The 23514-nt window shown below is 40.2% G+C and overlaps 1 protein-coding gene across 2 annotated transcripts; it reads right to left on the bottom strand.

Moving 5' to 3' along the window:
* Window positions 1-990: 990 nt before the first annotated feature.
* Window positions 991-22890, bottom strand: LOC149316253 (cytochrome P450 4B1-like). 2 transcript variants are annotated; one of them, XM_089518650.1, is made up of 12 exons: window positions 22693-22890; window positions 18317-18458; window positions 13757-13801; window positions 12239-12366; window positions 9417-9551; window positions 9054-9201; window positions 7827-7933; window positions 6928-7118; window positions 4835-4968; window positions 4213-4277; window positions 1935-2017; window positions 991-1406 (listed from the first exon to the last, which is right to left on the bottom strand). In XM_089518650.1, exons 1-12 carry the CDS (start codon window positions 22888-22890, stop codon window positions 1238-1240), a joined length of 1545 nt encoding a protein of 514 aa, XP_089374776.1. In that variant the 3' UTR covers window positions 991-1237. The 2 variants fall into 2 exon arrangements, with proteins under 2 accessions (XP_089374776.1, XP_089374775.1); XM_089518649.1 differs by having other exon boundaries at window positions 9054-9205; window positions 9421-9551.
* Between the last annotated feature and the right edge of the window lie 624 nt (window positions 22891-23514).

Here is a 23514-nt window from a genome sequence, read left to right as displayed (position 1 = left end):
ATGGAATGGCAGAGTGATATACTTATCCGGAATTGAAATTTATGCAATGCTGATGAAGACTATTATAAGTCGAAACAACCACACATTACTCCGGAGGTAGCCGTCTGAAAGTTTCCTACCATGTTTCTAATGTTGAAAACATTCAACTCTTGAAGGATATTGTCAGCAATGAAATGTTATCTTTTCTATAAGGGCTACAAATAGTTATTTTCATAGGTTTTGAATTGAATTGTTCCTGCAACATCAGAATATTGCCACTGCTGATATTCTAAAGACTTCACCGTCATCATTGGGACTATTATTTGCCACTGCTGATATTTTGAAGACTTCGCTCTCATCATTGGGACTATTAATTGCCAGCAAAAAGAGTTATTTCCTACAGCCGGCTTAATGTTGATAGTGTATTCAGGATTTGTTTATCACTGTTGAGCTTTATTAACTGATTATATATATATATAACAAGAAAATGTTATGTCCTCATTATAATCATTGCATTCAGTATTTAAGATTTATAATTCACCTCAGTGGTTCCCTCCCTTCTTCATTAGTTTACACTGTAAGCCTTCTGTTTGTTTTGGTTTTCTGGAGTATTCAGGTAGAACATGGCTGAACGGAAACATACCTTTGCTTTCAATGATACTGACAGAACACGCATTCTATCCAATAGGTCCTCATTTAGTGAACATGAAGTCACACATCATTCTGGTAATTGGCATGACTTTGAAGCCCTCAAAAGGGCGCCATAGCCATGGTGGCATGGCCATATGGTGCTCCTTCAGCACTTCATCATATGGATGCAGTGCCAGAGGAGCATCATGGCGATGTGCACCATATAGAGCTGCCAAACTGTGCGGCTTCCTGCCAGTGGAAAAAGAACCAGTGAAAAACGAGTTCTTTTCAAGCCACGGTGGTGGCGTAACCAGTGCACCAGTGGTGCACTGGTTACGCAAGCACCAAGCAGTGGTGTGTGGAAGCCACGCAGCACTTGTGTAACAATGGCGGCACCCATGTATACAAGGCGCTGCCATTTTTGCACCCTGGTCATGTGCTAGAGTTCAGGGGCATGTGGGTGGGGCGCCCCAAGGCAACCCTAACACGTGACGAGGGCGTCGCTAAGGGATGGTATGTACCGGCCCATAGACAACTTTAGATTGGAGTCTTGTATCACATTTTAGTCCTAGTTAGGAAAGTGGCCAGCTTTGTGGCTAGGCATCTCACAGAACCAGGATTACATGTGTCAAAGGAGTTTCTTCAGCTTCAAATGTATTCCATTCTCAGAGCGTGTGACAATTTGAGCAACAGGAACTGGAGGGTTTGCTGGATCTGGTTTCAGCTCAAAGTGCAGCAAAGTCAATGCAAGAGCCACTTTCATTTCTGTGATAGCAAACTGTTGTCCAATGCAGTTCCTGAATAAAGAAAAAGATGAAGCAGTATTATGTTTTGAAAGATATGATCCAGCAGCGGCTGGTGGTGCCTATGGCATTGGGATGGTGACTTCCTTTCATGTTTTAGTCCACATGTTGAAGGAATTATCCAACACGTTGAACACTCCTCCAAATACATTTAGCCCCATGAACAACTGCTTAGCAATTGAGTCATTTCATTTTACACTTGCCACAGCTTCCGAATCATCTTCAAGGCAGGCCCACATAGAGCGCACAACAGTAGTCCCATTAAATAAGCTATATGGTTGCTTATGCATCAACTTCCAATTTTGTGCAACCTTAGCCACATCCTCAATTACTCTCTTTGATTCTTATTAGATAAATATAAATAGGAGTTGCAAAAGCAGCAGCAGGAGGAGGAGGCTGGTAAAGTGCACCCCCACCCAGTATATGTGATATCAAAACATCTGAATAAGAGTTGTTTGTCTGTGTAAATAAATCCAGAACTGACAAACTCCATCTAACTGATAAGTCCTTAAATAGCACTACCTTGGCCCAGCAGCAAAAGGTAGGTAAGCATAGGGATGGCGTAAACATGAATTGTCTGGGGAAAATCTCATGGGATCAAACACCTGAAAGAGAAAATGAAAAGTTTAAGTATCTCCACTGAAGCCACAAACACTCTTGGAGCTACTTCACAATCTACCAGATACATGGTAATTCTCTGGAACTCCCTCATGTGCCACCTCCTAGTCTGATGTCAGGTAATAGCAAGTGCCCACTACCATAAAAAAAATCAGCTTTTCACACATACACAAAGGACACTTTCTTGACACAGTTTGTTGATCTAATTTCTTTAAACATGGAGAACTTTCAGTGGGGTTGTTAGCTCCCAGACACACTGCAGAAACAATCCACTTTGAGACTGCTTTAACTGCCCTGGTTCAGTGCTAGGGAATCCTGGGAACTGTAGCTTATTGTGGCACCAGAGCTCTCTCTTAGAGAAGTCTAAATGCCTCACAAACACTACAGTCCCCAGGACTCCCTAGCTTTGAGCCAGGGCAGTTAAAGCGGTATCAAATTGGATTGTATCTGCAGTGTGTTTTGGACCTTGATCTGATCCATGTTTTAGTTCTAACTTTACAAGACCTGTCCAAGGTGCTAAATTAAAATTTAAAGACAAGTCAAAGACACTGTTCAGCAGCTTGTCGCATTATTTTTCTCATTAATTTTTTCATTCTTGAAAGAATCTGTTTAGACAAAAGTATTTGATATACATCTTGTGCTGTGCAGACAAATGCACTGGATTCATTTAGCTTCTATTCAATCTCCTTATCCTCTTTTGGGTTTCCTTTAACTCCACTCCGCCCCTCCCAACTTCCCCATTGTTATGACTCTTATTACCAGTGTTTTTCAGACTTGTCATTGCAGTTCTCAGTAAGTCTTGCTCTTCCACTATTTTCTCAGTAGACCAGATCATTACTAGGCATATCCAGGGGTAGCTGTATTGGCCGCACAGCAAAGTACAGTAATATCTAAAATCCACAAAGCACTGATACCTTTTATTGGGCCAACAAAATGCACAAAATACATGGTGCATGATTTTAAAGCTCCAAGGGCTTCTTCATCAGGCAAAGGTGTTAAAAATTATACAGGGGAAAGAAAAAAAATGGCAATGTTAGAGTCATAGGCCTACATTTTGTCAGAATGTTATTATTGTTGTTCTTAGTTAAGATGGTACAGATAGATATCCATGCAGGCAGAGGCCATTCCGCCATTTTGGCCATGTCATGTTTTGAGAGACAAAGAATCATAAAGTCCAGGATATAAAATTTAAGCTCCATTAGCAACACAAAAGAAACCTCCTTTGAGATCCAGGTTGTCTCTCCAGTGTCAGGCTACTTGCTCTCTTCTTTGGCAGAGACCACAGAATTTATCAAGAATCTACTGTGTAGTTGCATTTGGAAAAGTTTTAGATGCTGTAAAACATGCCAAATGCAGACCCAATTTTTTTTTTAAAAAAATTACTTTTTGCTTTGCTCAATAAAGATAGTGCTGTTTTGTGGATCTGGGGTGTGTTGTACTACTAGGCATGCACTACATTAAAAGCACAAATATATGGGTGACACCTGGCTTGAAAACAGTACATGTAAAAAGGATCTAGGAATCTTAGTAGACCACAAGCTAAACGTAAGTCAGCAGTGTGATGCAATCCCCAAACAAGCCAATGCAATTCCAGGCTGCATCAACAGGAGTATAATGTTGGGAAGCATTAGTTCCACTCTATTCTGCTTTGTTCAGACCTCACTTGGAATACTATGTTCATCACTGCGCTCCACAGTTCAGGAAGGATGTTGACAAGATGGAATGAGTCCAGAGAAGAGTGACCAAGATGATCAAAGGTCTGAAAGCCAAGCCTTATGAGGAACAACTGAGGGAACTGGGTCTGTTTAACTTGGAGAAAAGACTGAGATATGACATGATAGCTATCTTTAAATATCTGGAGGGATGTCATGGAGCCAGTTTGTTTTCTCTTGTTCCAGAGACTAGAATACAAACCCATGGATTGAAATTACAAAAAAAAAAAAAAAAAAGTGATTCCACCTAAATATTAGGAAGACCTTTTTTTTACTGTAAGAGATGTTCAACAGTGGAACAGACTGCCTCAGAAGGTGGTAGACTCTCCACCGTTGGAGGTCTCTAAGCAGAGGCTGGGTGGGCATCTTCTAGGAGTGCTATACTTGCATGGCAGCGGGTTGGACAAGGTTACTCTTCTGGTCCCTTCCATTTCTAAGATTCTACAATTCTAAATTCTTTATTCACCTACCTCTGGACTGTTCCACACTTCAGGGTTTCTGTGGAGTCCAAATAGACTTAGTCCAACTAAGAAACCTGAATAGAAGAAGAATCATACATTGTAATACACTCCCAATTTTCTGTAAACTCATAGTCTCACTATTAGGAACTTTGCAAACTAATGTGGTAATTTTGCCCATTCCAGATAGAAAAATTAAGATACCATCACTTTTGCCTTGGTGACATCTATTGTAATGGGTTGCTACACGACGCTTTAAAGAATGTTCAGAGAACTACAATTAGTCAATCGAAAAGGTCCTCTCTTACATCTCTACCAAGATGGGCCCCAATGTGAACTATGAACTCTCAATCATGTGTAGAACTGGTTCACATGATTTCGCCTTTGAAAAGCGGTAAGCAGTATTTTAAAAACTGGGCCTCTGCACAATTGAATCCTGTTATTTAGCTTATTTCACTGAAATTAATAATGTTTTATTAATTGGTACTTTATTGGGAATAATAACATATGTTTCCCTTAAATGGACTTTAATTTCATAGCTGTTTTGATAAAGGACATTTTACAATTTGCTTCATAATATATTCTTTCTCTCTCATCTATGCAAAGAATTAAATATGGCAAGTGAAAAGCTGACCTTTTGGCAGGGCTCGTCCATCATCAAAAATCAGAGGTGAATTCAATACACGAGCTATCAGGGGTACTGGAGGGTAAAGTCGAAGGCTCTCTTTAATGCACATAGTGGTATATGTCATCTTCCCCAAGTCTTCCCTGTATAGAATTGAGAGAGTCAGGAAAATTTACAGAGGAAAAGATGAATCAACAGTTGATTTTTCTTAGAGCTCCAAACTTGACCAAACATATTTCACATTTTAAAAAGTAAGGCTTCATGTTTGGATGAATTAGAGATTAATTAGACCTGACATAGGATATTGGTAAACACTGTTACCCTCATTAAAAATAAAAATAAAAATAGTACACTTGGGGTTTTAGTAACATGAAAAAGATTATATGAACTCATTCTGAAAGAGATTTAGAACAGGAAAATAGTATAAGAGTCAAAGGTCCAAAAATCTTCCATCATCAAAAATGATTTGGATAATTTTGATTTGGAGCGGGAAATAAATTTTAAAAATAAAAAGACACATGGGGTCAACTATGATATCTGAGAAGTGTGTTAATATTTACCCACAAATACCCAAGTAGTAGTACTCAGACAGCATATATCAACATACTGCTTTCCCTTGGTATGCCAGGATTCCTGAGGGTTCCTGGCTTATTGTAATGTGTAAATTGGGCCCCCATATAGTTTTTGCCTCTGTACAATAACTTACATACTGGTACATAGTGTCAGAAGTGTATATGAAAAGTGACTGACAGGTATAGACTGGTCCAGAGTATTTTTGCATAAAACTGAAAATTGGTTGGGGCAGTAAAAATGAGAGGCACTGCTCCAATCCATCCATCTATTCTATTATTTATATCCCACCTTTCTCCTGGATTAGGACTCACGGCAGTTTATATAAAGGCATAAAATGGGATAAAAACACACATAGTTAGATATATACAAAATTAAAGTTAAAACAGTATTAAATAAAGACTAAAAACAGTACAGCACCATTAAAACCCCATTGTTAAAAATCAATTTCCAAAGGCATGATTGGAAAGAAAGGTTACTCAAAGGACAACAAAAGACCCATCCTAGTTTCCCAAGGGAAAAAAAATCCACAGTGTGGGAGTAGCCACAGAGAAGGCCTTCTCCCATGTTTCAATCTATCATGTCTGTGAAGGCAGTGGGGAAAGCTGGTGGGATCATAGTTGGGAATAACAATTTGAATTAGATAAGTATAGCCTAAAAGCTATATATCCCATAGTCTCTACATTGATTTAAAAAATGAAAGATTTTGTAAATATTCTGATAGAAGCAGTACCCTGCAACACATATGTGAATATATCTATGTTTCCCATTGTGTGGAATAAGGAAACATGTAAGATATTGATTCATCATGGAATCACCACAATCCCTGACATTTGTTGTTTATTCTAGAAGAAAAAAGAAAAAAGTAAAGTAAAGTAAAGTAAAGTAAAAGAACCAGTGACAACAGTGGGAAATCTTGTTTATGGAACACTTAACTCATATTGACAGTTGATCTCAGTGGCTACTGCAGAAGTGGAAAGTATATTTTGATTTAGAAGGTTGAGTAACTTTTATGTTGTTTTAGAACCAATAGAAATGTCCAATAATATATGGGAAAGGTGTTCCACATCTATGCCACTTCTATTTATTCAGGAGGGAAAAGTGTGAAATAAAATCTCTCTCAGAATCTGGATATGTTACAGTGTGCCCTTGGTATCAGCTGTGGTTTGGTTCCAGGACCCCCAAAGATAACAAAATCCATGGATGCTCAAGTTCCATTAAATAAAATGGAATAGCAAAATGGTGTCCCTTATATAAAATGGAAAATCAAAGTTTGCTATTGGGAATTTATACTTTTTTGGGGAAATATTTTCAAGCCATGGATGCTTGAATCTGTGGATAAAAAATCTGTGGGTAAGGAGGGCCAAATATACTTTCTAGACTATAATTCCCAGAACTGTAACTGGTCATGGTGGCTGGGAGTTCCTGTTCAATAAAGCGAGTTTTCAAGGTCCCCCCCCCCCCAGATGTAAGTGTTACTGCAGTTAAGCAGTCCAGTCTAAAAGAAAGTTAAAAAGAATATTGTGCCCCACCATTGAATTGATTCTTGGTCCCCCAGGACTTCCTTTATTTCTTCTCTGCATCTCTGCTGGTGTTCAGGATTTTGGGCCATGCAGTAAAACAGCCAAGAAATCCCACTGGCTGTAGTATCATGGCCTGCAAACATGAAAGTGTCCACCTCAGCACGTAGATCTTCATGAGCTAATGGATTTCCATTTTCATCCTAAAAATGTATGAAGACTATCAATTTGATGGTTTAAAAAAAACACCAAATACAGTTTATCACTAATATATATTTTCAAGGTGGAGACAACTACTGAGATATATTAAGATGACATACAGAATAGGAGCCCAAGCTATTGCATTAGTAACCTTCTCTGACTATTGTTCTCTCACCTCAGAGGCATGGAATCTGAGGCCCTCCAGATATTTGGATTACAATGCCCATGATTTGGCTATAGTAGCTGGTGTTTATGGAAGATCAGTCTAAACTATGTAAACATCAGCAGGTTGTTTTTTGTGATTCTCTGAAGATGCCATCCATTCTCTGAAGATGCAAGCAAAGCATCAGGAATAAATTCTTCCAGAACATGGCCATATAGCCTGGAAAACCCACAAAAAACTATGGATGCTGGCTGTGAAAGCTTTCGACTTCATATCATGAGGTTGCCCACCTCTGTTCCACATCTTACTCACTAATGACTATCTATATCTTTTTGAAAGGACTCACTTTATGAAATACTGGTGCAAATAATTAAGGCCCACTCCTATAAAGACATCCAGCACATTGCAGACTGAGCAGCCAGCCTCTCTTGCCCTGAGACCTATATCAAACCATCTCTATTATGTTACAATATCTCTCTTACACCCTTGCATGCATGTGCATATTTTCCATGCCCCTTGCCTCTTGTGAAATGGTCGCACCACTCACCTTTGCACAAAGAAGAATATCTAGAAAATCCAAGCGCCTTTTCTTCAGAAACCTCTCAAGCTTTTGCTCATTCTTGAGGACCTTTACTCTCTCTCTAATTACTTGATCTACATTAGAGATACGAGAAGAGTAAAACGCACAAACAGAATACAAAGAAGTATCCTTCATCCAATCAAGGATTACATTGCAGTTTCCTGAAACCATATTTTTTACATAGGCTGTATCAGCACTGCAGAAATAATCCAGTTTGACATCAATTTAATTGCCATGGCTCCATGCCATGGAAATTTGGGAATAATAGTTAGTTGTGGCACCAGAGCTCTCTGACAGAGAAGGCTAAATATCTCACAAAACTACAGTTCTCATAATTCTCCAGCCCTGAGCCATGACAGTTAAAGTGGTATCAGTCTGGATTGCTTCTGCATGCAGATATAGCTTTAATTTCTGGGAAGGTACATTCAGTTTTACTGATGCTGTTGATGTGATCTGTCTTTATATACATTTATATAATTTATATATAAATAAGATAATCCAGCAATGGAGAACTGGAGAAATCACTGACAAGTAGTATGCAGTTAACTGAAATTAGTATTGAATTTATAACTGAAGATCAGTGCCAAGTCAGATGAAAAAAAGGAAAAAGACAGAAGAACCAGAGTCAAGAAAAACATAAAAAGAGAGGGTCTGCAATGGAAGAACTAAAATCCCATTTAATTTAAAAATGAGATGTAAAGGTGAACAAATAGAAATACAGTGCTGGCTTGATTAAATACCTGTTTAACACTACTTGCACAAAAATACTACACCAGAATACATGGTGTAGAGTAGGAATAGGGAATGTGTGACTCTCTGCATATTAGTATGCAAAGGGACGGTGTAGCACCCTTGAGACTAGCTGAGCAAACAATGTTGTAACATAAGATTTCGTAGACTTGGTCTGCTTCCTCAGATGCTTCCTCCAAGAATCTGAGGAAGTAGAACAAGTCTACAAAAGCTTTTTCTACAACTTCTTTTGCACAGTTGTAGAAAAGGTTCTAGAACATCACTTTGCACATTGATATTCTAGACTAACGTGGCTATGTCTCTGCTCTCTGCATATTGTTAGATTTCAGTTTCCATCATCCTTCAACACTGGCTAGGGTTACAGTTGATAGGAGTAAGCTTTCTGATATCTGAGAGACTACAAGTTCCTGGTCCTTGACACAGAGAAATATGAATAGGATATACCTGTGTGGAGGTGAGCTAATCTACAGGCCTTGCGGAATTGGCGGCCTTGAGAAGAGAACCAGTAAATGAGGTTACTGTGGTATGGAGGTGTCTTCGCTCTTTGATAAACCAGAAAGGTGAGGTCACTGATAGTTTTAACATAGGAATTCTCCCTTTGAAAAGGAAACAAAACATAGATGAATCCAGGGAAGCTCAAGTCTTATTCTTGTCATGAAGACTTGAAAGACCTGACAACCTTTCTATACTACATGCTAACCTCAATTTGTCAATATTCAGAAAAAGTACCTCCTTCAAATATGATGATACTTTTAACTGTCATTACTCAGAAAAAGCATTATATTAAAGCACAATGGTATTTTTAACTGACCTATCCATTTGGCAGTTGCTTTGGCAACTGAAGGCACACTTCATGATACTGTCAAGGGTCATCAAGCTGACATGTTCATGCATCTCCACTGATACTTCTGGGTCTTCCAATACCAACTTCTCCCATTTTTCCTTCCAAAGAAACATAGAGACAGGAATGTAACACACACACTCACAAATCTGTAGAGTCCTGTTCTCCATCAAAAGACATCAGTTGCTTTTCATTATCTGTTTTGTGTTCCCAGTTTACAGAAAATTAACACCAATCTCAAGAAAATATGAAATAGAATTTATACCAGTAACAGTACAAACTTACACATGTTTATTTAGAGTTGTTTAATAGCTCTTTGTTGTTATGTTTAAGGCATAGGTTTAAGGCATTTTGTTATGTGCCTTGAAGTCAACTCTGACTTATGGTGACCCTATTATAGAGATTTCTTGGCAAGATTTGGGGGAGATTTACCATTGCCTTCCTTTTTAATACATATATATACACACACACACACACACACACACGACAAGGTGGTTTTATATGGGGTGTTTTAGTTATGTTTTTAACTTTTGTATGTTTATTGTGTTAATTTTAATACTGTTTTATCAGATGATTTTTAATTGTTTTAAAAATTTTATTGCAAAGTCTTTTGAGATGTTTCTATGTTGTGAGCCCCCTTGGGTCCCTTTCTGGGAGAAAGGTAGCATGGAAATAAAACAAACAAACAAACCTCTAAGGCTAAGAGAGTGTGACTTCCCCGAGGTCACCCAGTAAGCTTCCAGGATTGAGTGGGGGTGTAAATCTCATGGAGAATTAGCCCTACACTCAAACCTCTATACCACTCCTAGGTAAGGGTGCACAGATTTGTAGCTTTATGTTGATATCTCTACATTCCTAAATAGATATCTAAAACTTCTGTTGTTGTGTGGAAAAGGGAAGGCTAGAAGAGTGGTGGCAAGTCTCTATTCTTCCCTTTTCAATCTTCTATGAATATCTCCATTGGAGATACTAGATGGTAGTAGTTGCCGGGTGGATAATTTAATATAGAATGATAGCTTCAAGTGCACAAACTCCATGTATCTATTCTGTTGAACAGACACATTTGGGACTTTGGTCCACCAGTCTGTCACAAAGGTAGAGGTGAAAGTGAAATTAACCATAGCATATCAACAGAGGCACCTTTTAAAGATATAATAGTTAACACAGAAAGCCCCTAGAGAAGTTCACTGAATATTCTTCAGAGGTTCAGTGTCAAGACCTATACACAATATTTCAAATATGTTTGTATCATACATTTGTATAAAGGAATTATGATATCCATTGTATTTCTGATTCCTTTCTTAATTATCCTCAACTTGGAATCTGTCTCTTTGACAGCATCCACATACTTTAATTAAGTTGTTGCTCTTATTGTCATCTGCATCATTGTTATCACTATTTATACCAGGCTTTTCCCTCAAAACCAGGATAGCTGTCCCTTGGATAGCTTTTGATTAATATTAAGTGTCCCTTGGGATCATTACTTATATCTTCAACTATAAATTGAAATGAAGAAACAAATAAAATTGTGACACACCATGAAGCTGAAGTACTGAGTTCAGAATATTGGTGACTGATTATTGTAAAGCTTAAGGTTAATATTAATGGCCAATATCCTAATTTTTATTTCTTACCCGCCTCTCCTCAAGGCTCTAGGTGGGGTTCAACATAGATTAAAACACATAAAACTGTTTAAATACAAAGGTTAAAACACATAAATATAGAATACATAAAAAGCATCAAAACCTAAAATTAAAAATACATCAATACAAAATTCATAATTTAAAATCAACTGGGTAGAGCTGCTGGAAGAGATTGGTCTTTAATGCTATTTTAAATTCAGAGAGCATGTGTAGCTGTTGAATATCTGTCAGCAGGTCATTCCACAGTCTAAGTGACACTTGCCAGTCTAGTCCTGTTAGCCAGAGGACCTGAGTGTACGGGGTGGATTATATGGGAGGAGGTGATCCGATAGGTAACCTGAAACCAAACCATGTAGGGCTTTAAAGGTAATAACCAGCACTATGTACCTTGCCTGGAAACTGCTTAATTAAAAATCCATAACTAAGTATCATCTCATGGCCTGATGGTCCCCTCACCATATATCTTCTTTAACAGCCAGCAGCTGCATCAAGTGAAGGAGGTCTGCTCAGCTGGCAGGAAACAGCAGGATCACCATTCCCAGTTGCCTCCTGCCAGCAAGCAAGGCTGAGATGAAGGACTGCAACAACAGTTCTGTTTCTGATTGTTGCATCTTCACTCAGTGGGCGGCCCCTTTCTCTTCTGGGTCATTGGTGCAGCCAACAATCCGCTGCCAGGAAGAAGCTGCCTAAAGTAACTTCTTCTTTGCAACATCATAAGGACTGCGATGCAGCCCTATGATGTCATTTCCTCTGCATGACGTGAGACTTCAGATAAGGGAGCCACAACCTGTATACTAACTTTAAATTGTTTTTATTACTTCTCCCTAAGATCACCAATTATAGCAAAGTATATTACTACTTAATTAGTAAATAAAAACAAATACAAAAGGAAGAATAGTAGCACCAGAGAGGAAAAGCTAGTCAGTTTCCCCCTCTAAACATTTTGTGTCATATCTACAGCCAAGGTCTTGGGCTGCCCAGCTTTCTTCCCCATATTATTAGATTCCCTGTATAATTGACTGAGGTCACTACTTTATGTTTATGAATTTATCAAAGCATTAGTTCTAGTGTTCTGGGTATTCTTTCATCTATGAATTGCAGTACTCTTTTTGATGTATCAGCAGGTTGGCAATTATGTTTCCTACCAGCATCACTTTGACTGACTCCACCATTGGAGTCACATAAGATTTCAGAATCTCATAATGGAATCCTGGAGTGAGCAGCTTCCGGTGTTGCTGCCACTTTGGTCCATTTAGGGTCAGCAGTCCCATTCCTAAGAAAAGAGAAAAGATGAGAAACATAAGACATGAAAAATAATAAGAGTTAGCAATCTTTGCATAGCTGTGCCCACTGACTGCTAATCCATGTTTGCAAACTTCCACTTTCTTCCTGTACCACTCTAACTTATAGCCATTTTTTTCTATTTCTATCTCTCCTCCTTAAGACTGTGTCTATGGACAAGCAATTTGTAAGTAAAGCTACTTGTATATGTTTTACAAAGAGGCTAAGCTTATTTCTTTTCTCTTCTAGATCATATGCCTGTGGGTCGGTGTGGGACTGGTAGTTGGTCAGCTTCTGTTTCCCAATTTGATTTTTGAGAAGTCCAGTACTATCTCTCACATTTCCCAACAAAAGACAGTGGGTTAACTACCACATTCAAAGGTTCATGGTACAGGATCAAGACCTGATGAGAGATACATATGATATAATGCTCAGTTTTGAAAACAGAGAAAGAATGTTCTAGCTCTACAGAAATCTGTCCCCTTTTAAAGGTGCTAGCTCCTTAACAGCTCATAGAGATCTGTGGGGCACAAACAAATTTGAATGCCTACATGGATATTGTACCTTCTTCAAAACACCTGAATATGAAAATATTACAGGTATTTTTTCTACATTTCCCAGGATCCCATAGCTAGATTCTGGCAGGGGTAGTAATAATAATAATTGGAGAAAAACCAACCTTACATTTTTCATGAAAGCTGAAAATTTGGGAAATGGGGCTAAAATATTCCTAATGGATTGCTCCTGGCATTTGCTTGAGCAGGCAGGAGAATCTTTATCAATTTTGGACTGTTTCTTAACCAAACCAACAAGCCCCAAATCTTCCCTAAAACAAACCTATTGTAGCAATCCTCAATAAACAGATCAGTAATTTTCACCAAAACACCCTGCTCCCCATGATATCCCTGTTTTAAAAATGGAAAAATAATGATCAATGTGTCAATTTTCAGCATATTTTTGGCTTGTAATCACAGCAATTTTTAACAGACTGGCTTAATATCTGGCAGAACTGTATACCTCATCATTTTAAAAATAGATGCCAGTTGTCTATTATTATTATTATTATTATTATTATTATTAGTTCTGCAGGTGCAGTTTTTCTAAACTATAGAAACTGTGAGGATTTTAATGTTTGAACAGTTTTGGAGCAGCTTACCTTATAAGCAGCGTCCCTGTAACACTTCAGTTATGAGCAATTGCACTCTCCTTTAAGATTAGCTTCTTCATATATGGAATTAATTTTGTACATATGTACATATCGTGCATGACTGGCAGACTATTGTTTTAAAAAAAATTAAAGCAGGATTGTACTTCAGACTGCAAATTCTCTTCCCGCAGAAATCTTTCTTAACATAAAAAAGTAAAAAATGAAAAATACATACCAATCCATGGAACAATGAAGTTATAGAGGGCTGGACATTTGGGATCTGTGTAGAACAAGAGAGAACACCTTGTGTCAGGGTAACAATGTGATAAGTAAGGGAAAACAATTAGATTTTCTTCTCTGTTACTAATAATTTCAATTATATAATAAAGACAAATATAAGAAAAGGACATGAAAATACAGTGAACATACACACAATTCATAGATTATCATTATTATTATTATTATTATTATTATTATTATTAACCTTTATTTATACAGCGCTGTACATACAATCTTTTAGTTCGGTTCCCTGCCCTCAGGCTTACAATCTAAGAAGACATGACACAAAAGGAGAAGGGAGTAGTGGTGGGGAATGGGATCAGGTCCAGCAGTTCATCTCCACCTCCGAGGCCTGGACCAAGGCAGATGGACTGGAGGAAGGGCTTGGGTTCTTAATGGATGCTTAAAAGGAGGCTTCCTGGGTCAGAGAGGGGCTCACCTCTGGGAATGCTTCTCTAAACAATATAGTCTTTAACTCAGTTTTGAAACTGGGTAGAGAAGTGATGAGGTGTGCATGTGGGGGAAGAAAGTTCCAGGAGTAAGGGGCAGCAAGCGAGAAAGGACGAATTCGGGAAGGGGCAGTGGTAGTCCTACACTGTGACAGGAGACATTGACTACCAGAGCGGAGGGTGCGAGTAGGAATGTAAGGAGAAAGAAGGTCAGATAAGTAAGGAGGGGCCAATCCATGGAGGGCTTTGAAAGTCAATAACAAAAGCTTGTACCGGATGCGGAAGGGGAACCAATGAAGGGAGGATAGAAGAGGAGAAACATGGTCAAGGCGGCAAGCGGATGTGACAATACGGGCAGCTGAATACTGGACAGAGATTAAAGGATGGAGGTGTGAAAGAGGAAGCCCTGTCAGAAGGAGGTTACAATAATCTAGTTGCGAAACCACTAGGGCATGGGCCAGAGTCTTGGCAGTAGAGGCTGAGAGGAATGGATGGATCTTGGCAATGTTGTGGAGAAAGAATCTACAGGCCTTGGCAGTGGCCTGGATCTGGGGAATAAATGATAGAGAAGAGTCAAAAATGAAGCCAAGACTGTGGGCTTGATGAACCGGTTGAATAGAAGTGTCATTGACAGAAACAGAAAAGGAATAGGGAAGGGTGGGTTTATGTGGAAAGACAAGAAGCTCAGTCTTAGACATGTTGAGCTTCAATCGCCGAAGCCGCATCCACTGAGAGATGGCAGTCAGACAAGAAGAAACTTGCTGTTCAAGCCCCGTCGAAAGGTCAGGGGTGGACAGATACAGCTGAGTGTTGTCGGCGTACAGATGATAGGAGAAACCAAAAGAACTGATGAGTTTACCTAGGGACAATGTGTATAGAGAGAACAGAAGGGGACCCAAGACAGAGCCCTGGGAAACTCCAACAGATAGGGGAACAGAAGACGAAGTCTGACCACCCGTGACCACTGCAAAAGATCTTTCTGACAAGTAAGATTTAAACCAGTTGAGAGCAGAGTCGGAGAACCCAAGGTCAGAAAGTAAATCAACCAGGAGACAGGGATCAACAGTGCCAAAGGCCGCAGACAAATCAAGAAGAATGAGAATAGAGTAGAGGCCGTTTGCCTTGGCCCGCAAGAGATCGTTTGAGATCTTGGTGAGGGCTGTCTCTGTAGAGTGCCGTGGGCGGAAGCCAGACTAGAAAGGGTCTAGGATGGAGTTGGCTTCAAGAAACTTAATACAGCGAGAATAAACGACCCGTTCTAGGACCTTAGAAAGAAAAGGAAGAAGAGAAATTGGACGATAGCTAGACAAAGAAGAGGGGTCGAGAGAGGGTTTCTTCAGAATTGGGGAAACGAGAGCATGTTTGAAGTCAGAAGGGAAGGAACCCATAGAGAGAGAGAGATTAAAGATATAGAGGAGCGAGGGCAGGAGAGAAGGGGCTATAGAGATTAGGAGACGGGAGGGAATAGGATCAAGAGAACAGGTAGTAGGTTTGGAAGAATTTAGCAGCTTAGAGAGTTCATCCAGAGAAACAGGGGGAAACCCAGAGAGTTTATTAGTAGAAGGTACCAGGAGGTTAGTGGTAGGGGGCAAGTCGGGAGGAACTATTTCAGATCGAATAGTAGTGACTTTTGTGATGAAGTAGTTGGCAAAGTCAGTGGGGGAAAATGATGAGAAGGAGAGGAAGGTTTTAGTAGTGTATTGAAGCAGGAGAACAAACACTGATAAATTGATTTCTTTATGAATGATAATACAGATTAGCCTTGATCCTAAAATAACTTAAAAGAAATCATGGAAATAAATTAAAAGAAATCTGGTATTGGAAGCTAAGCAGAGTCAGCCCTGGTTAGTACTTGGATGGGAGACTGCTAACAAATTTCAGATGCTGTAGGCTATATTTCAGAGAAATATTACAATGCTATGCCCCACTTTTACATTGGCCAGGTATCCCAGAAATACCATACCATAGCTAATGGTTTTCAAGGCCAATGAGTGGTCCAAGAGAACAAATAGTATTATACTTTCTCTGGCTACACTGCAGAGTAAGTCATCCATAAAGGGTGACAAAGGGGCTCGACAGACAGGCAGCTGCACACTACCCGTCTTTGCCCTGAATCAGTGCTGCAGCAGCCACACACTGTAGCATCGACGTGCTGCCAAAAAGAAGCTGCCTAAAGTGGCTTCTTTTTTGCAGTGCTGCAAACAGGAAAAGGCACTGCAAAAGGTGATTCCACTTCCTGCCAGCAATGTTTGGACGCTGTGCAGTGCGTGTGTCATCATGGTGGCCCCCATCTGGATCGGAGGCCACTATGATGGTGCCGCCGTTACAAACTAGAGTTCAGGAGCGTGCGGTTGCTGCACGCTCCCGAACCTTAATTTTGGCCCAAGCACAGCACTTTCTGCCCATCTGTACCGGGCCAAAAGTTCAGAAACCAGACTGGTATGGAATCAAGTCATCAGAATAATCCAAGGCCACCTGGAACTAAGAAGCCACCATCTTTCCCAATAAGAAGGGTACATTAGATACTAGATAGGTACATTACAAAGTGAACCAAAGAATCCAGATTTTCCCCCCAACAGGGGTTTGACACTGTCTCCTTACATGCAATAATCAAATGTTCCCTTAGAGAGGCAGAAATGTAGAAAGGTAACTTGAATGCTGGTTTACGACTTATGGCAACCTTAAGGCAACGCTATCATGCAGTTTTCTTGGTAAGTTTATTCAGAAGGGGTTTGCTATTGTGATCATCTGAGGCTGAGAGTGTGTGTCTTGCCCAAGGTCTCTAACCCTGGTCTCCAGAGTCCTAGTCCAACACTCAAAACAGTACACCATGCTGGTTCTCAGAAAGGGTGTTAATAGCCATATATTACTTAATAATAATCCAAATATCAGTTGGTAGGTCCCATAGTACTAAGTCATTAATTGGCCAGAACTGGTCACATCGCCAAGCTACACAACATGATTACCCAAAGCAATACAACTAGAGATAACCCAGAGAGCATCCATCTATGACTCGAACCAGTGATGGCATCCAAGGCAGGAACACTCGTGTCTACATAGAGTGATACAAGTGGGTCACAGAGAGCCATTGAGGGTTCTGTGTGATCTTCCAATCTCATAAATATAACTATATATATAGTCTCTTATCACTCAAAGCTTTTCAGGCCAGCATGTGCAAGTACAATCCTGGCAGAGAACCAAGATGTCTTCATCATCTCAGAGTACATCTTTATAGCATCTTATGGCAGAGTACATCTTTATTTCTCTCCTCCATTCAGCTATGCCCATCATATGGAGGTAGGTCAAACAGTATCAAATAATGGTATGATTATGACAACAGAGCTATTTCTAGCTTCCCCACACATTGTTTCCCCATCCATGGTTGCATAAACCAATTCAATTCCATTATGAGCATTGTCACACACATTGAGCTAGATAAGTTGCTTGAGATCACCATGATTGTAGTCTTCAGCAATACTACAGAGATCACTTAGAGGTGGAACAAACCTAAAGCCTCGGACATGTTATTTTGAAGGGCAGCAGGAGGGAGGAAGAGAGAGAAGAGGAGGAGAAGGAGCTGGGCAGAGATTGTTTTTTGCTGGATAGAAGTGACCCCCCACTTGCCTTTCTTTGCAGGTGGCACAAGGACTGGTGAGGGGTTGTCCAAGAGTTACAAAAGTCAGGATGAAATCACGGCCAACCTAAGATCTAGCTTTGAATGCCAGCTCAGCTACTAGGTGACCCTTGGGCAAGCCACCCGCTATCGGTCTCAGCGCACATACCCCAAGAAACTTGGCAAGGTAACCCCATGATAGGGTTGTCTCTTAGAGCTAGCATCAGCAAGAAACTACTTTTAAAGGGACACAACAACAACAACAACAATGATCTGTAGCAAGGAGGGGAGGAGGTGGGGGATACCGTGTGTCACCCCCCTCTGGCGTGTAGTGCCCCCGTAGTGACACTACTGCCCAAGAACAACACTATGCTGCTCTAAGCAGAAATGTGGGGGCAGGTTTTTACAATCAGAGTTTAGAGTGTCCTGCAATCAGTTGCATGCAAATACTTACCACCTCTGCTGTATACAGTTTTAGCATATTCAGGGTGGTTGATGGCCAAGGCACCTAAGAAACCTCCATACCACAGAGGGAAACAATGTGGATATTCTTCAGTCCATTTTACTAGATTTCTCAGTTCATCCCCAGATTTCATCTGCATTGTGAGTTTACAAATGAACATAATCAGGATATTGTACTTCTAAATGTTGTGCTGAAAACAGAATAAACAAGGAAAATTACTTTGTAGAGGGAAGGAGGCTAGAAACATGGTGAGAACTTGCCATGGAAGGAAAGAGCAAAGAGCTCATAAGGTCTCACCTACGGGTTCTTCTATCAACTCAAGGAACTGTATTGGTCATAAAAAGTAATGAGCAGAAAGCAAAATATTTGATATTTTTAAATAGTTTTTCTGGGTTCTCAGAAGTGGCCTTTATAATTTTGGTTTTCATCTTGCTCTATTTGCTGTGCAAAGCCCTCCTGCTCCTTTGTGCACTGAGCTGCTGCTGTGACTTCAGAAGACTCATTTCATGGTTTGCTGTGTGGATCTCCTCCATCCCTTTACTTCTGGTATCATTTGCTTGAAAGCATGACCTGAATTATATTGCAATCCCATAATCAATACCTGGAAGGAAGTGTCTACTTCTGCTTGTGAGTAAACATACACATGATTCCCTTTTCTACACAATGTATTGTGCTATGGATAACTGCCATCCTTTGATTCCTAGTCAAAGTGTTATTGAACCCCTCCTCCCAACAGATTGCACACAGAGGTATAATGGGAGTGTATGCTGTTACCATGAAATATGTCTTTAGGGTCTTTTAGTCTCATTTTGTTGTGGTTAGGGGCTGTACAGACCAGCAATTAAGGCTGGCCTGGGGGCAGAGTTCGGATGTGGCATCCACATGACTCACACCCAACTCTGCCCCCAGGCCAGCATGATGGCACATGCCGCACCACATGGCACATGGCGTAATGGCACTCCTCTGGCACTGCGTCCACACGACGCAGCACCAAAGTAGTGTAGAAAAGCTGCATGCCAGCAGCTATGGCACCCTTTTCAGGGCACAAAAAGGAGCCACTTTTTGTTGCTCCTTTTTGTGCCGCAGAAAGGAAAGATTGGAACCGTGGCATGTAGTTGCCATGGCTCTGATCCACTGCTAAAAGGGGCAGCCTGTCGAGCCCCTAAGAGACACCAGAACTGTTTGCTCTTACATTTGTTAGTAACTGCTAAGTTTCTGATATTTCAAATCCTGATGTAACTCCATAGGGCGTACTCAGGGTTGGCTAAACAAAAAGTGGAGACAGCTTCCTCAACCCTGAGATTAGAGCAAAATAAGCCTGTACATCCTGTAATGATCAAGCAAACCTTGTTCTCAGAGGGGTAATATGGAAGGAGGGAAGATTGTATGTCTGAAATCTATTTTACAAATGCTTGCTTAAGCTAAGAGGTTCTATAAATGCTTAGTGTTTTCAGCTCTTGGTTGGACTGAGAGCCTTAGTGGGTGGGATTGGGATGCCATGGCCAATGCTGTCTGCGGGTGGGTTTCTTACTTCCTAATCAGATTCAGGGCTCATTCCATCTCTATGTCTTACCTGGGGTGACATGGTGAGGTTAATATTTAGGTCTCTCCCAACAGTGCCTTGCTGTACATTGTTGCAGAGGACCATTTTAATAAATTAATTAAAATCTATAAATTGTAGTTTTACAGAGCATGTGCAAAAAAAAATTCATATATTTGGCCTAGTTTTATTTTCCTCTAGAATAAGAAAATAACTAAATCCCAATAGAAGCTGAATATCCCATATCTAGAATTCCATAATCTGAAATCCTCCATAATCCAACATTGGCCACATGGATGGCTGAGATAGTGACATCTTTGTTTTTTGATGATTCAGTGTATTCAAACTTTTTCATGCACAAAGCTATGTAAAATATTACGTGTAAAATTACCTACAAGCTATGTGTATGTGTATACAAAACATAAATGAATTTCACGTATAGACTTGGGTCTCATCTCCACAATATCTCATTATGTATATGCAAATATTGCAAAATCTGAAATCCAAAATACTTCTAGTTCCAAGCTTTTCAGATAACAGAGACTCAACCTGTATGTGTTAATATTAGGTAGCAAGATTTTTCCCCCCCAGCTGCACAAATGAGGAGACAGGAACATGCTATGTGTGTGTGAAAGGGAGAGAGAAGAGAATGTGTATATACTAATGATCTATGTGTGGAATGATGTTGACTGGTGTAGTTTGAGCTGATCCTCTCTCTCTTGCTAGCTAGTACCACCAACAAAAGAACCTCCAGGCTTAACTATTATATGCACATTTCTCTCCTTATCATTGCCAAGTGCCAAACTCATCACAAGTCTACCACTTGTTCTTCCTCTTGTATCATTGGCTATTTTTAGATGTACTGCCATTAAACCTGGAGGTTCCATTTATCGGTCATAACCAGGTAATACACAACTATTCAGTTACGGTACATTTTCTCTATGAAATGTGTCCTCAGTGAACTATTTCTTCTATGCCTCATCTCTCTCTGAAACCAGGCAAGCTAGCTGCTAAACCGGGCATCATCACAAACCATATATGTTGGCGTGATCATAAGGACCGGATCAGTAGCATTTAGCTATGCTTCTGCTATTATTTATAGGATTATCTTTTTCTTTCACATGTTTAACAGAACAAGGTTTAAAGCTATGAACAACTTGTTGATAGTAAAAAATAACTGGCTTATTTACAGCTTCATGGTGGCAAAGGGAGACTTTGGCAATCCCTTCTCTAATCACTGTTTTTATTATGTGCCTTCAAATCAACTCCAACTTGTGCCAACCCTATCCTAAAATTTTCTTGGCCAGATTACATCTGAGGCGGTTTGCGTCTGCCTTCCTCTAAGGCTGAGAAAATGCAAGTAGCCCAGTGGGGTTTCCATGGTTGAGCAGGGATTAGAATCCTGGTCTCCCACAGCCCTAGTCCAATATTCAAATCACTGACTATACCATCCTAGCTCTCTGCCCCATCAAGTTGGGACTTTTTATTATGGTAATTTTTCCAGCATGTTCCATGTTGTGCAGCCTTACTCCTAGGGGGAGCTGCAGGCATCCAGTATAATTCCCAAAGTCAGCAATCAGCCTCAAGTTACGGAACCAACAAAGAATCAAAGCATTCATTTACCACAAATTGTCCAGTTGTACAGCTGCTACCTTATCTGTTAAGTCTTATTCATTTATTCTTCTCTGTTATGTATCCCCCAGATCCAGGCCACAGCCAAGGCCTGTCAATTCTTTCTCTACAATATTACTAAAATCCATCCATTTCTCTTGGCCTCTACTGCAAGACTCTGGTCCATGCTCTGGTCGTCTCATGACTAGATTATTGTAACCTCCTTCTGGTAGGGCTTCCTCTCTCACATCCTTTAATTTCAGTCCAGCATTCAGCTGCACACATTATTACATCTGCTCGCCATTTTGACCATATTTCTCCTCTATTATCATCCCTTCACTGGCTCCCCTTTCCCTTCCGTATTTGGTATAAGCTTCTGTTGTTAACTTTTAAAGCTCTGCATGGGCTGCCCCATGAACTTCTTTCTCCCCACATTCCCACTCGTACCCTCCGTTTTGGTAGTCAAGGTCTGCTGTCCCAGCCCAAGCTGTCCACTGCCCTGTCCCGGATTCACCCCTTTTCACTTGCTGCCCCTCACTCCTGGAATCTCCTTCCCCCACAAGCAAGGGTCATCACTTCTTCAACCAGTTTCAAAACTGAGTCGAAGACTATATTGTTCAGGGAAGCATTCCCAGGCATTGTGTGACTGTTTATCCGGTTATTATCTGATATTTTATTTTATTTGATCTCTAATGTTCTCAATCTGTTGCCTCCTTATTTTATCGAATTCTATTTTGTAATATTATCTATTGTTTTACATGTATTTTGTAGAATTTATGTCATTGGCAGGTTTCATTTTTATCGATTTTATTGTCTGTATGTACAGCGCTATGTAAACCTACAGTGCTATATAAATAAAGTATAATAATAATTGATTGAACTGGATTTTACAAATTCATCTTCAGTTCATTATAAAAAGGAAAAAATGCAGTTTTACAAAGTGAGGGGCAGCTGTATCTACACTGCAGAATTAATTCAGTTTGACACCGCTTTAACTGCCATGGCTTGATGCTATGAAATTCTGGGATTTGTAGTTTAATGAGATATTTAGCCTTCTCTGTTAGGGAGCTCTGGTGTCACAACAAACCTCAAATCCGAGGATTCCACGGGATGGAGCCATGACAGTTAAAGTGGTGCCAAAATGCATTAATTCTGCAATGTACCAGCATCCTGGGCATCACCCAAGCCTTATCAAGAATGGCAGATAATCCCTTACCATGAGAACATGGCCATACAGCCAGTGAGAGGGAGGTCCTGGGAAATCCCTGAAGGCCTTGAGTAGTTTCTGTCTTGTCTGAAGTAGTTGGATGGCTTTCAGAGTCACACAGGTCAAGACCAAAGCACCAATCAGCTGGAAAAGCTGAGACAGATTCCCAAGTAGCCAAAAGCACAAGGCATTCATTAGATTCTCCATTGCCTGTTCCCTTTGTGCTTGCTTGTTCCTTGAGACTGGAAGAAATATTGGGAAAATCCCTGCTTGTCTGCTGTTTATCTCAGGATCAGATAGCTTGCAAAGACGCCACCCACCAATTCTCATCCCAGTTTTGGATGCAAACAAGCAGATGCAAAATAGCAGACGGCTCCTACTATGCCTTAGATGGGCAGAACCTGGAATTGCTCATTGCATGAGATGCTACATCTACTGAAATTCCTTCTTCTAAACACCCAATAAAGATAAGGGGCCCTGCTCCTGTGTGTATAGGATTTATCTCCTTTTCTCTTCATTTCCGACCTCAGTTTATATTCCTCTTGTTGGAACAAATGTTGGAATCGATTATGTGAGAAACAGAATCACTCATGCTCTGTTATTGTATTAAGAGCAGTGCAATAGAGGTATACTGCCTAGATCAAGGGAAGTAATACTGCCACTCTATTCTGCTTTGATCAGGCCTCAGCTGGAATACTGTGTCCAGTTCTGGGCACCACATTTCAAAGAGCATGTTGACAAGGTGGAGTGAGTCCAGAGGAGGGTGACCAAAATGGTGAAAAGTCTGGAAACCATGTCCTAAGAGGATTTGCTTAGGGAGCTGCTTATTTT

This window comes from Sceloporus occidentalis, unplaced genomic scaffold (assembly GCF_023333645.1).
Source record: "Sceloporus occidentalis isolate IW3139 unplaced genomic scaffold, rSceOcc1.0.p SCAF_3, whole genome shotgun sequence".
Classification (NCBI taxonomy): Eukaryota; Metazoa; Chordata; class Lepidosauria; order Squamata; family Phrynosomatidae; genus Sceloporus; species Sceloporus occidentalis.
The sequence above is the reverse complement of the archived record's forward strand: the minus strand, read 5'-3'. Positions and strand labels throughout refer to the sequence as shown.

Bases quoted from the DNA above. Each gene is read 5' to 3' on its own strand.
- LOC149316253 (XM_089518650.1), bottom strand. From the start codon at position 22,890: ATGGAGAATCTAATGAATGCCTTGTGCTTTTGGCTACTTGGGAATCTG. The intron at 9,202-9,416 runs GTTAAAAATACC...TTTCAAAGGGAG, and splicing joins ACTGCCAAATGGATAGGTCA to AATTCCTATGTTAAAACTAT. The intron at 1,407-1,934 runs GTAGTGCTATTT...TTCTTTATTCAG, and splicing joins CCTTTTGCTGCTGGGCCAAG to GAACTGCATTGGACAACAGT.